Source organism: Typopeltis vanoorti, chromosome 4 (genome assembly GCF_054136105.1).
Source record: "Typopeltis vanoorti isolate ZY-2024b chromosome 4, IOZ_Tvanoo_1.0, whole genome shotgun sequence".
NCBI classification, from domain to species: domain Eukaryota; kingdom Metazoa; phylum Arthropoda; class Arachnida; order Uropygi; family Thelyphonidae; genus Typopeltis; species Typopeltis vanoorti.
In genome coordinates, this window is record NC_143552.1 from 141,286,016 (window position 1) to 141,301,298 (window position 15,283).

The 15,283-nt window shown below is 35.8% G+C and overlaps 1 protein-coding gene across 3 annotated transcripts in view; it reads right to left on the bottom strand.

Moving 5' to 3' along the window:
• The window catches only part of Smg5 (Smg5 nonsense mediated mRNA decay factor), a 334,407-nt gene that overhangs the window by 253,965 nt on the left and 65,159 nt on the right, over positions 1-15,283 (bottom strand). For all 3 annotated transcript variants that reach the window (XM_090391497.1, XM_090391496.1, XM_090391498.1), the window contains 2 exons: positions 7,635-7,800; positions 3,585-3,686 (listed from right to left, as the gene is read on the bottom strand). In XM_090391497.1, the coding sequence (XP_090247623.1) occupies positions 3,585-3,686; positions 7,635-7,800 (268 nt within the window). The remainder of the gene's footprint in view (positions 1-3,584; positions 3,687-7,634; positions 7,801-15,283) is intronic.

Consider the following 15,283-nt stretch of genomic DNA (forward strand, 5'->3'; position numbering starts at 1 on the left):
ATTTAGGCAAGGCAGTTAAACTCAAAACAAAACATTTAATTCAAAAGACATATCATACACTTTATAGTACTAAACTGAATAGACATTCTGAAATAGACAATGAATGAGCACTTAGTTTACAATTTCTTAATCTCTCTCTCATGGATTGCATTCAAAGAATCTCACTCATGATAACTAAATATTCGCTTGATATATCACTCTTAACCTTCAATTCTATGTACATTATTTAACAGACCTATTCAATTTCTTTCTCCACATGCTCTCAACAAAATTATCTTATACAAAACACACATTATATCTCTATCCTTTAGGAAATACGTTATAGACACCACGGGCTGTTTCACTATATCCTATACAGAATTCTCAATTTTACTCAATAAAATAATGAAACAATTACTAGAGTCTATCCTAGTATTCACAAACATTCTTCTTAAACAATTTCACTTGTAGGAGAGCATAAACTGTACATTACCGATTGCTGGGTGGTTGCTACTTGGCCTCATCACTAATTTCGTCTGGATATTCACCTTTGATTTCAAGTTCGCTGTGCATATTCACCTTTGATTTCAAGTTCGCTGTGCATATTCTAAGGTATTCTTCACGGATTCTCTCTGCATTTTACATCAGGATATCTCTGCAAGCATCTATGCTTTTTGTCTGCTGGGCTGAATGCTGAATGGCAGACTTTTGAGTTATTGTCTCGAAACCTCGTCGAACGAAGGGGATACCACATGGAGGCTCCACATACATCAGCACGACCGCAAGACGCACGAGATCCAGAACCTACGAGACCATCTGAGAGCACGGGAACCAGAGAACAGGAGCAAGGCCCAATTTTTGGTGCTGCATGCCCTTTTAAACTCTGCGCCAACTGTTCATACTACGTCATCAATTTCCCCTTCCAATATCATCCCACGTCACCAAGTACTCAGCACCCCACACGGAATCCATTCGCAATCTACAGAGTGTTGGAGAAGGGGAGGGGAAAGGCAGCGTGCTTACAAAAGATATACCTGTACTCCGTTGCACGTGTTATAGACTTCGGCCATATTTTCGCATAATAGGATTATCTCTCTTTTCCAGCAATTGTTAAGTACTTACAAAACAGTAAGGTTTATGCAACTCAATAATTCATAAACTTTACAATATAAGACAACATTTAAAACTGAAGGATTTATTAACATTTTAGTAACATTTGGTTAATTCACAAGTGCACAGTAAGTCTGATATATCAATATTTATTTCCTAAGTGTAAGGCCCATGTTAAGTCTGTATGAAACGTAAATTACTTTAATCAAGTTTCATTCAGACTCAACAGTATGGCACCATCTCAATTCCCCCCTATTTTTATCCAGACTCGGGACTGGCATAGCTGACAATTCAGACCTATGGCTGGAGGGATTGTCTTAAGTATTCCTGACTGTATCCATGTGTGTTCACTGGGGTAGTTTGCCAGCTTGCGGGATGAAAAACCCCAGATAAACTGGAGGAAAAACCCTGCTGTCCACACCCAAGACTGACTTGGCTATGCTGAAGACGTCTTAAGCTCCTCACATCTTCGACGGGAATCGAGCCTAGGACACTCCTTCCCCAGGTATATGGTTGCGAAGCACATAGCCACTAGGCTAAACGCATGGACACCTTCATAGTAATAAAGGGTTATTCAAACAATAAATAAGTATGGTGTCCTTGCAAGGTGGAATTCCTTAAAATGAGGCCATCTCAGGTTAGTGGTATTTATAAAGCTTTAAAAATTCATGTTTAGACAAGCTGAGACATGTTTGAATAAAAAACAACATTACGAAGCACGACAAGGATGTAGTCTGTCACCAAATCTATTAAAAAATATATATATATATATATTTTTTTATTTTATTTTATTTATTTTTTTTGATCAAATTATAAAGATATGGAAAACCAGTTGTTAATACAATGCTATATGCAGATAATCAGAACACGTGCCTTTGGTTTCAGAAAATGCTCTACTAAGAAAGAAGTGCAGGAATTTTCAAGTCATAAGAGAATGCAGCTGACATAAAAGAAAAGAAAATTTTTAAATCTTTTTTAAAAAGAATTAAAGTCTTATTTAGAAACATAAAAAGCTGCTTGTTTTCCTTGTATTATCTTGTTTTGAAGACAAGTTTCAAAACAAGAACAAAACCTTAGAGACTCACTGACAGACTGAAAAAAAAACATTCAGTGATTAATTCAGTCAAGGAGGCATGTGGTGTTGTTTATAAGGATAAAAAAACAGAGTTCCAGGGTGGATTCAAGAAGTTAGAAACAGTCGAAAAGAAGAGAGCCTGTTGAAAGCTCCTAGCAAGTCGTTGTTGCAGAGAGAATACAAAGAAAAATGTAAAAGCAATGCATAAAAGTAGCTAAACAACATGGGAAGACTGGTAAGAATACAGAAGATAAATATCGTGAAGATGGCAAAATGGTCTAAAGTCTATTAAGAAAGCTTAGAAATGAAGGAAGGAGTACTTTAAAGGAATCAGAGATAATAAGAGCTATATAAAAACTGAAGATAAAGATCCTGAATGGAGAACCTACAGAACAAAAAATATTTTATCAGTTAAGCACTACAACTAATTAAGCACAATTTTTAGTGAAGATGGCAATTAAAGATAGAAACGTGCAACAGAATAAACAAAGCTGGGATGTGGAGAGTTTAATAAATTTATATGGAATTAGATTAGCTAAACCACTCCAGCAGCTGTATATTTAAACAGGAGAAATAGTTCTAGACCATATATCAAACTCCGTAGTTAAAATGAGAAGCTAGGTATAATAGTTCCCCCTCCAGGCAGTCATAACATCCCCATTTACCTATCAGAAAAGGATGTTGTACAATTCACTATTCTATATCATACATTCAGTGCTTTAAGGACCAGTCACAATGTTTATTATACAAGTGCAATCTGCATTTTACAGTTGATGTTACAGTTAGCCTTCCACAGAAATTGAGACTCTGAAGCTATTTATATATGAGTTCTAGTTAGTGGTAGCATCCTATTATTAACCTGAATGCCTGTGGACTTCTTGAACTCCTGTCTATTTATGTATCAGTCCTGCATGAGAGAGAGAGAAAAACCTAAGCACATCAGTGTCATGTATGACTGTTCAAACATCAGATTGTTAAGATTTTCCATACCATTCTTTATATTTGGTCCCATGGTGTGTTTCTTGGTTCTTCCTGTGCATTTCTTGGATGACGTTACCTTCACATATCCATCAGCTGATAATGCTGCCTTGATTTTGGGCAATGCAGTTTGTACCAATGCACAAAAGATGTTGGTCTGTTCACCAATAAGACACCCTATGAAAATACCATGTTCAAATTCTGCAAGTGCCAAATACAGTATAAAGATGTAGTATTGTTGACTAAGGTCGAATGTGATGACAAGAAGGATATACATATGATTACATTTAATTCTAAAATGGAGGGGGCGGAAAATTTCCTAATATGTGTGGATGTAACTGATATAACCAGAAGGAAACTGGACTTTTTTCTTATTTTTTTTTTAAGCTTAATAAACTTTTACTTTTTTAAAACTAAGAAGTTAACACAGTCTGATGCTTACCCAAGTCACCAAGATACACTAAAATACGATGACAAGCTTGATGAGCCCAAGAGCAGGCGTTACTTTCAACATCTAAAGATCGTTGATATTTTTTCCAACGTTCTAAATGTTAAAGAAAAAAAAAAAAAAAAAAATTCAAATATTTTATGACTTCATTTAAATTGTTAATTTTATTTCTATTAAAGAGCATTCAAAATAAAACACTACAAACATCTCAAATAAATCAAATTCTAATTTCTAAAAATAGGTCTCTGTAAACATTAATTTTCATCACAAATCTCATTTCTCATTAAATAAATTCTTGAAACATTAAAAGATTTAGAAACATTTTCATTGTATGCTTTTAATCTCAAATCTTTTCCTGAATAATGCAAAACCAAAACTACCAATCAAAGGCTAAAAGACTTTTTTTTTTTTTTTTTTGCATAAATATTTAAAGTAAACACTTGTAATAAGAAATCATTCTCCTGTTTATCCTTTACCAAAATATCAGCAAACAAGTTTGAATGTGAAGCATCTTCACAACCAGACTATTTGTAGTAGAGGCAGATGAATCCAACCCCATACGAAATAAATAACTTACATCAAAATACCAGAGTATCTTACAATGTACAGAAGGCCTTCTTCTGTACATGTATAGTGAGATGAATTGTTGGAAGTCACTTCCAGATTGGTTCCAAGTTTTATTTAAGTCTTATCATTGGAAACAAGATCCAAGGAGATACTGAGAGGTAAATTTATCAACAGCAGAAGTCATATTTCCAAATACAAGTAGCAGAAGGGAGTATCGGCATATTACAATTTTCTGGATGAGAGAGAGAGTTGTAGGAAGTTTTCTTGCTGGGTCAGAAAGTAAATTATATTTGATAAGAAATTATATTCTTGTTTTTATCCTTTACCAAAAATGAGCCAAAAAACAACTGTTCAGAAGCATCTTTGTGACTGGACTACTTTTAAATAAAGGCACTTGACTTCAATACATCCAACTCTCTCTCATAATACAAAGCACATTTCCTGTCAGACATGTGGCATTATGAAGATATTCCATATACATCTACAAGGGTGGTCTGAAAAGTTCTCAGCCTCAACCATAGATGGCAACACTATCGGAAAGTTTTTTTTTCTAAGTTGGCACATCTGTCATAAGCATCCATGTGAAATTGCAAGTCATTCTATCAAGTAGTTTGTTTTATACAGCAAAAGTGTTGCCCATATCCCTTGAAATGGATAAAATTGAGTAGCACATGGTTACAAAATTCTTTGTAAAAGAGGGTTTAACGCCAAAAGAAATTCATTCGAAGTACATAAAAGTTTATGGGCACTCTTCTCCTTCATTTTCGACAATTAAGAAATGGGCTCCCAAGTTTAAACGTGGCCGTATACCAGCCTTGAAGATGATCCACGTGAAGGACGTCCAAAAAGTGTAAACAACACCAGAAATAATTGATCAAGTGCACGATATGGTATTGATGACCAGCAGTTAAAAGTGCATGAAATTGCTGAGACAATAGACATGTCAAAAGAACGTGTAGGATATATTTTGCATGAAGAATTGCAAATGAAAAAGTTTTCCGCAAGATGGGTGCCGCGCTTGCTCACAGTAGATCAAAAACACACTCGAATGAAAATCACCGAAGTGCTTGGAGCGTTTTAACAAGAATAAAACTGATTTTGTGCGTCGATTTATTACTATGGATGAGACTTGGATTCACCATTACACACCAGAATCCAAACAGCAGTCAAAATAGTGGACAGAAAGTCGCTTCCATCAACAGGAAAGATCATGGCATTGGTGTTTTGAGATGCTAAAGGCATTTTGTTTATTAATTATCTTGAAAAGGGTAAAACAATAACCAGGGAATATTTTATTCCAATCTTTTAATCAGACTTAGACGAAAAAATTAGAGAGAAATGACCCTGTTTGCAGAAGGAAAAAATCATCTTTCATCAGGACAATGCACCTGCCCACAAAGGTGTTTTGGCAATTGGAAAATTAAGAGATCTGCACTATGAATTGTTGGAACATCCACCCTATTCCCCAGATTTAGTTCCCTCTGACTTCTATCTCTTCCCAAAACTAAAACTCTTCCTCACTGGTCAGCATTTTTCTTCGAATCTAGAGGTGATTGCAGCTATAGAGGGATATTTTGCAGATCTTACTGAGAACCACTACAGGGATGGGATAATGATGCTGGAGTAATGCAGGAATAAATATATTAGTCTTAAGGGAGATTATGTTGAAAAATAAAAATTATTTTGAAACTATAAATTCATTTTTTCATTGTTAGTCTGAGAACTTTTCAGACCACCCTCGTATACTGAAGATGTGTGGTGGAATCCATACAACCAGTATGAAGTCAGTCAACCTAGATCCATGATTAACCTCCTAGCCTAATTCACTGACCACTGGATACACATAATGGAAGGATTCAGAGAAATATGTGATGTCATTCTTAAAATTTCCAGGACTTTTATTCATGTCTGATATCAAGGCTTCTTAAGCAAATTGCCATCCCCTGTAAGGTAGCCAACTTTCTTTCTGATCACTGACTGCATATCATGGTTGACAGCTACCTCTCTTCAAGCTTTGCCAACAAATGCAAGAGTACATTAAGGATCTGTTCTATCACCCCCCCCCCCTCCTTCTCCTTTACATAAACAACCTACTCTCAATCACCACTAATACTATCCACAGTTTTGCTGATGATAGTACACTGCATTTATCCTACTAATCCAACAACCAAACAGTATTCAGACATCCCAAGCTTAAAATCATCTACAACCAGGCAACTTAAAACACTGATCTGCATACCATTTTTTGCTAGGGCAAGGATAACCTGGTTGACTTTAGTTTTGCTTTTTTGCTTACAAAATGAATTTCAGCTCCTATCTGACATCAGTGTATTACTGATGGTAAGGGAACAGATAACCCTCTTGCTTCTAGGACTGACAATTACCTCCATGGCCTCTCCTGGCATAAGCATCTTACCTCAATAGCTTCCTCAGCATGTAAACAAAGCTGGGCATTCTTTTCTACTTAAGATGCTATTTTTTACCCACCCATCCAGTTTCTTTAGCCTGTTTCCATCCACTGACAGAAAAATCCAGCTAACTGCATATAATCCTAAATCTGCTCATCCTTAGAATACTGTTCACATTTGGAGTGATGCACCTAATACCCCCTAAAAGTTCTTGATGCTGTTCAAGAAAACAATTCAGCCCATAGATGATCTGCACCTCCCTCACACTCTCACTTCAACCTATAACTCACAGATGTCCTGCTTCAACTCTGTCTTTTCTATAGGTACTTCCATGGGCACTGTTCCAATGAATGACAACCATAATTTCTCCATTGTATCTTAGACCAGTTAAAACATGAGCAGCAATTGCTCCAAGATACTTTTTCAGTACAAATGCAAACAAATTGAACCTGCTTCTCCTATTTCTTTTTTATTCTCTCTAACTTTGTCCTCCAAAACAGCCCTCCTTATGAAGTGTTCTCAAACAACTATAATTTCCAACTCTGCAAGAAATACATCAAACAAACCTCTTCTTCCCCAATCCTCACCTGTTGTACCTTACAAGTGGCAATGAGGCACTATAGGTTCTTCTTTCTTCTTCTCAACTATATGATCAATATAAAAACAAAAGTTTGTTTGTCCATGATCAAGTAAAGGACAAAAACAAGAATATAATTTCTGGTCACTTATAATTTACTTTCAGATCCATTAAACCTGCTACTACCTCTTATCTAGGGTATTGTAATATGGTGATAAACCATTTTGATACTTGTACATGGAAACATGACTCCTGTCATTGATTTAGCTCTGAGTTATTCAGCAGCTATAACTCCCAGTGGACATTTGATATGAGGGCAATTGCCTCTATATAGAAATAGCTTAGTCACTATGATACTTCCTGTGCAAGCTTTTATTTACTCAAGCTATGGTAAAAAATAAAAACAAGTATCAAGTATAATTTACTATCTGAGTCAGCAAAAAAAACTTAATGTTTAAGGAAAGCAATTAAAAAAGTCCCTTCTTTGTTTACCTTTCTTCACTCCTCTTTGTTGCCATATGAATGGTGTTTCTACTTTTCCTTGAAGATCAAGATGAAATTCTGTTTGTAAACGTAACAGTAAATGGTGATAACTGCCAATACCTGCTAAAAGATGGGCCTTTAGTCCATTTTCTGCTTGCAAGGATGCCTGAAGTTTCTGTGGAGTAGAGGAGAAAATATTAATACAAAAACTAACAGTTTACAGTAAGTTATCTTTTAATATAACAAAAAAATTGTTTTTAAATATATAACTGATGGTCTACTAGAGTGAATTTTCTTTAAAACAGTACTGGTATTATAGGGTTTGGGCTGATTACAGCTGGCAACTTAGCCTGAAGAGTATACACTGCATAGAAAAGTCAATGGACACTATAGAGGGAGAAAAAAATAACCATGGCACTCACCTTAATAAGATGTAGAACCTTTTGCTGTGATGACTGTAGCAATCCTGAGGCATACTTTCCACAAGTGTACAATAGCAATCAATAGGAATTTTGGATATAGTTAAGTTCAGGACTCTGTGGAGGCTACATGCTACTGGCCTCCACAGAGTCCTGATGGGGATGTTTATGTCCATCAGACCATGTAGTTACAGCAGCAGCCTTATGACATGGTGCATGTCTTGCTGAAAAAGACAATAGTCAGTTCCATAGAAATGCCACAAAATAGGAAGCAATGCATTGTCCAGAATGTACAGATACCTCTCGAAGTTCAATGTTCGCGGCACCATAGAGTAGAGGACCAAGGCATACCAGCAAAAACAGAACCATCATTCTGCCAACTTTGAATTTCATAGTTGGGGTTAGGTTACACACTCTGGTAAGAGACCTTTACTAGGTATCTGTCATGCCCATCCATCTGTGCAGTAGAGGGTGTAGCATGATTTATTGCTTCATAACACAGATTTCCAAGCTTACATATCCCACTGTACACGCTCTTTGCACCCTTGAAGACAATGCTGCATGGTGGATAATGTGGAGCATCCATATTATGGTCCTACCATGGAAACCCATGCTGTGAGCCTCAGTTCTAAATGTTTCTGTGCAGATTCGTGTCGCAGTTGATGCTCAGAGCCCACATTCATTGTGTTGGCCGAAGAATGGCGGTTTTTACATATTATCTTTTGTAGCACCCTACAATCATGTTCAGTGAGTGTGGTGGGTCATCCACTACGGGGTAGCACTTGCAGTTGACTCCTTGCATTCCCATCTCAGTATGGTATTGCTGATTGTTGACTTAGAATGACTCAATCTGTCAGCAATTTGATGAACAGTCAGTTTGGCATATCCAAAAGATCCTTTGTTTTGCCAAATGGGAAAAACAAAGGATCTTTCAGAGTTTGATAAAGGACTTATTGTGGCCCATCTAGTGGAGCCACAATTTTGAAAACAGCAAACCTGACTGGTTTCTCAAAAGGTGAGTAGTCCAGGTGTTTAATCAGTGGGAAAATAACCAACATCTCCCTTCTTCATGCCTAAAAGGCATGAAGAAGGGAGATGTTTTTCTGATTAGAATAAATTGAGGAAACAAGCAATGGCCTAAAATCTGAGTGTTATCTTTTGATTCATCCTGGTAAGATCCCCTTCCACCATACACTACTAGATATTCACAGACTGAAGCAGGCTCATGCACGCAAGTACACGAATAAAACAGCAATCCACACTACCTTCTTTGCAACTTATTATGCTGTAGGACATTAGATCCCTGTGATAGTGATGTGGTCAATGTGAAAGAGAAATAGTAACACAAGTGAAAGGTAAAAATGACGTTGATAAAAAAAATTCAACTTCATTTCAGTGTAAAGAGAAATAACAAAGAGTTCATTTATAAATACCTATATGGAGCAAGAAGAAAAGGGAAGGGTAAGGGTAAAGAAAGCAGTGTTCCAAAGAAATTAGTTACTATAAACAAAAATTTGGGGTGAAAGAAAACTTATTATCGACACCCTTACTGGAAAATAAATTAATTAGCAAAATTCGTGTATAAGAACTGTTTGTACTTGTGTAAATTAAATAAAACAGAAGTAAAATTTCGAAATAATGAGCAATGAAATAAGTGACCCAAAAAATTCGTGGTCATTTTTTTTAAAAATTAAAACATGCACCTGTGATGAGTGACAATTTTTATCATCATCAATTTCTGGATATGTCCCCTCAAAGGAGTTCAGGTTGTCATGACAGCACTACATGATTAAGTTTTCATTATTATTAATCTCCTATCAATAATTTTCCTCCAAATTAGTCTAGTCTATTACTTGTCAGCACTCCAATACTGTCACATTTAAAATTAGCCAAACTCACACATTCTTGAATGCACACAACATCAAGTTCTTTCCTAATATCTTCCTTTTTTGAAACTTCATTTTTGATTCTGCCATTGTTGGCATCTGTTGAGACACCTAATTTTTCTCAAAACTCTCATATCTATGGTCTCAAGTGCTTCATTTCTAACCCTACTCTCCAATCCTCAACTTAAAACTGGTTTGAATTGTCGTATACTGCTAGTTTAGTGTACTGGCTAATTTCTTTCTTATTTCATATAAATTTATTCAACTGACTCCCAAAAATACTAGATTTAACTTGCCATCTTCACTAAAAACTGTGCCTAAATAGCTGAAATATTTTACTTGTTCTATAGTCCTTCATTCAGAATACAGCTAAGGGTTTCTATTCTTACTTTTTTCATAGTTTTAGTCTTTTCAATTGCTGATTTTCATGCCAAATTTGTTACAGCTGTTATTCAATGTATTTAGAGAATCTTGGAGACTTGCACTGGATGTGTTTATGAGTATAACATCATATGTCTAAAGCAAAACTATGTTTGATATCTCTGATTCTATTATCAGGTTCGATGAAACTTGGATAAAGGATTAAACTTGGATAAATTTTAATCCTTTATCCAAGTGTGAGCAAACAAAGTATGCGCCTGAAAGGAGTGATGTTAGCTTGGTCCACCTTTGCAACGAGTCGCCCAGTGTTGTACCACCTTACCCCAGTCCTGAAGATACTTTCCAGAAAAAACTTTGTTTGCTCACACTTGGATAAAGGATTAAACTAAATTTATTATAGTCTAACCAAGTGAAAAATAAACTTTCAACATCTTTCTCTAAATCCAGAGTAATTTAATAAAAAGGTGGCACACATTTTGGCAACTCCTATAGGTAAAGATGACCTCGTTATTGCTTCTGCTTGGTATCCCCACGTCTGGGCCTGGCTCCCACTGAAGAGACCTCAATAAAGGTCGATACTAGTCTGGGTAGTGGCCCTTCCCTTAATGCATAACATTATACATATCTGCAAGGAGATATGTGTTTTGCATTATGGGAGATACTGAGATAGGAGTGATCCACCTTTGCAACGAGTTGCCCAGTGTTGTACTACCTTACCCCAGTCCTGAAGATACTTTCAGGCACAAACTTTGTTTGCTCACACTTGGATAAAGGATTAAACTAAATTTATTATTGAAAATTAGATATTCATATATCTAACATCAGACAATCAAAATAACAAGGGAATTCAACTTAAGCCTTTATCTATGCTTTATAGATTACTCTAAGGCCTTTGACTGTATGAGGTGGGATATTTTATGGGATATCATGCAAGAATCAGGAATACCAAAACATCAAGTAACCCTCATAAAGAACTTATATCAACAAAATCAAGCAACAGTAAGAATTGAAAACTCAGTGTCCCATGCATTCCAAACTGAAAAAAGGATCAAGACAAGGATGCATACTGTTGCCATTACTATTCAATCTTTACAGCGAAACTATAATGAAAAGATCTCTAGAAAAATGGAATGGAGGCATTAAATTAAGTGGCTGAACAATCACTAACCTACAATACGCAGATGACACAATGATAGTAGTAACAAATGGAACAGGAATTAAAATCCATCCTAAATCAATTAGAATGGGAAAGCTTAAGCCATGGTTTATGAATAAATCAAGACAAAACCAAAATAATGGTTTTAAACAATGCAGAAGAGATAGATATAGAAGGAAATGAAATTGTCGACAACTTCAGTTACCTTGGAGTGATAATAACAAAAAAAAGATGGATTTAAAAAAGAGATAAGAAGAAGAATAGTACTAGCTAAGAAAGCAATGACTGAATTAACTAAGATCTGGAAAGACAGGCACATCTCCAAAAAGACCAAAATTAAGCTTGTAGAAACCTTAGTTTTTTCAATTTTTCTCTATGCTTCTGAGTCTTGGACAATGAAAAAAGATGAGAGAAGAAGAATTGAGGTGTTTGAGCTCTGGTGCTGGAGAAGATTGTTAAGTGTCTTGGACAGAAAAATTAACAAACAAAAGTATCCTAAAAGAACTGAATATACACACAAGACTGATAAACATAATTGACAAGAGAACAGTGCAATATTTTGGCCACATGTAGAAGGGAAGGCAACTGCCTGGAAAATATAATCATCCAGGATAAACCATGTGCGAAAAGAAAAAGAGGAAACCCCCCACCCTCCAGGTGGACTGACCAAATATCAAGAATCACTGGACTTAAACTAGAACAAGCAATAAGAGAAGCATAGGAGAGAAAAAAATGGTGAAGCATCATCGGAAAGGTCACGAGTCCTCAGACATGAGGAAATCCGAGAGAGAGAGAGAGATCATCTCTTCCAGCTGCCTTTCCACTTTTCAAGTTTTGATGACTTTTTCAACCTCAAGTATTGATATGTATTCCTGTTTGCATTCCTCTTGGAAATTTTCCACTCATTTTTTATCAATCTTTCAAAGTAATTACTCCAGATAGCTAGAATATTCTTACCTTTCGTTTTAATGCCACCTTTATCATCACATTCCTTTTACATTATTCTTTCCTTCAATTCTAAGCTTTTTCAATAGCTTCCAGAACATTTTGCCACCTACCTCATATTTATCTTCTATATTTTTACTGAAATCTTCCCATGACTTGTTTTCACACATTATTTAGTTTTTTTTACATTTTTCTCTGTATTCTTTTAAGGAATCTGTCAACTTGTTTGCTAAAAACTTTTGGTATGCTTCCTTCTTTTCCAGGACTGCTTCTTTAACTTGTGTCAACCATAGTGATCTTATTTTTCTATCATTGCAGATGACTTCCTTATATGCCTCCATAGTTGAATTAATCAATGTTTCTCCAGAGTCTGTCACTAAAACTCCAAGGTTTTGGGGGTCAATTAAGAGTCAAAGCCAAATAACTGGGAGGAGCTCCACATCACCTTTAAGTAATGCAGAGAACTAACTGGGCTTCTGAACTAGTGTCCAGTCCTCGCCTTCATGTGGTGCATCCTGTTAGGATATCCACTGGGTACTGAGCAAATGAGGATGGGCTTCTTATTTGGGACTTACTCAATCAAACTGTGTACTCTGTTGGCTTAAACTAGAAATACACACAATGGAGCAACACAGCAAGAATTTTTAGTTTGAGTAAAAAAAAAAAACCAACAGAACTTTCAGGTTCTATGGCATGTTTTAAACTTACAGATTAACGTTTAAAGTTAAAGACTGATTTTTGGTATTTTTACCTTACTTATGATGCCTACTAGAGCATGCCAGTCATCACTACTAATACCTGTTTTGTCAATTATCATTGACTTTGCCATAATGGAATTAAAACTAATAAGAGGATAGGATATGCATGTAAGATTTTTTCATCTTCAGAAAGGAATCAGCCACTCGCAACACAGTCACCCCAAAAAAAGGCAGACAGTGGTAATTGGTTTATTTCATACCCAATGGTGGAATATGAAGCATCTGAACCATTATTAGTGCATATTAAAACTCGGGAAGTTGAGAAAGAAGTATTACATATCTGCCCCCCACACACACAGACACTCCAAAAAAATATAAATTAAAACAAAAATAAATAAAATAATAATTTTTTGTTTATGGTCTTGTATCACCAATAAAATGTATGAGGTCTTTCTTCATGTCATGCAAACATATACATACACTAATATATAAGTAGATGACATATTTTTTCAACAGTAGCTACAAAGGGTAAATATTGGCCATAGCATTAATAAAGCTCATGAACGAACCAAGTCTGGAGCTGAATATATGACTCATACATGAGGCTTGAAAAATTCTGTGCTTGCCCACCAATCAGTTAAATATGCTTTTCAGGTGTCAGCCTGGATGGAGTACCATTATTACTTAATACATCAATCATGTGCTCAATACTGGACCCTGCTTAAATTTATAAGCTTCTGTTAAATTTTAAATGTGCCTAAATTTTGCTTTGTGTTATCCTGTTTGAACCAAATATATTAAACTACTTATATACACCCGATTCTCCGTTTACACGGCAGATTGTTCTAGATGTGTAAAAAAGAATACAGTGCATATGAAAAAATAGAAGAAAGTTTCCAGATGTGAAAACCTGATATGAACAATAAGTTATTTTCAAACAAAAGGAATGCGGAGAACCAACCAGGGCTTCTGACCTAATGTCCAATCCTCGCCTTCTCGTGGTGCACCCTAATGGGTATCCACCTGGATACTAAACGAATGAGGATGCACTGGCAATTTGGGATTTAGCTGACCAAATTGTATTCTTATTGGCCTAAACCAAAATACAAAATGATGGCACAACATGACAAAATTTCATAATGGCTGGGGCGTCACCTGGTTAAACAAGGCCCCCGTTGTTTTTGACAGGGAACCAGAGCGAACAGCGAAAAGTCAGCTACTGGAACAATTCCTAAAACACACTCCAACTCAATATCACCAGAGTTGAAGATTGGTACTATCAATATAAGAAGCCTGAATGGCAAAGAAATGGAGCTAGCTGAGGAATTAGATAAGTACCAGATCGATATAATAGGGGTGACTGAAACAAAAAAGACAAAAACTGGTAAGACCTTTCTGAGCAATAAATACAAAATATTATATTCAGGCAATGACATTCGAGGAAAAGAAGGAATAGCCAGAGTATTCAACACAAAATACGAGGCTAATCTTCTTGGATGGCAGGCAGTCTCAAGTAGAGTGTGTGGGCAAATATGAGAATGGAGAACTGGACAATGAGACTTATTTGTGCCTATTGTCCCACAGAAGGTTTTACTAAGGTAGAAGTGGAGGAATTTTTTGAGGCTTTAGAGAAAGCAACTGACACAAAAAAAGGAAAAGTTGGTCCTTGTTGGGGGATCTAAATAGCAGAGTAGGAAATGATTGTCAGACATACAAAAATATTTTGGGAAAATTTGGAGAAAAGAGCAAAACTAATAATAATAATAATAATAGCAAATACCTGTTGGATTTCTGCTCAGGACATGGACTGGTTATTACTAACACCATGTTCCAACATAAAAATGTGCACAAATTCACATGGAGAGAAGAGGCAAGGAATAAAAAAAGTCTCATTGACTATGTTATTATTGATAGTGATGTTTTCTCCCTGGTGCAGGACACTAGAGTGTACAGAGATTGGAAGTGTTCACTATTTAGTCTTGAGCAGGATAAAATTGAATTTCAAATCGAAAAGAATAACATGTAAGAAAGTTTTAAAGTGAATAAAAGTTGAGCAGCTTGCAGATGTGAGCTGTAGACTAAAATACACAAAGAGATTATTGAAGAAAAAATGAAAGAGTTTGAGAACAGGAACCAAACCTTGGAGATTCAGTGGCAAATTTTGAAGATTAAT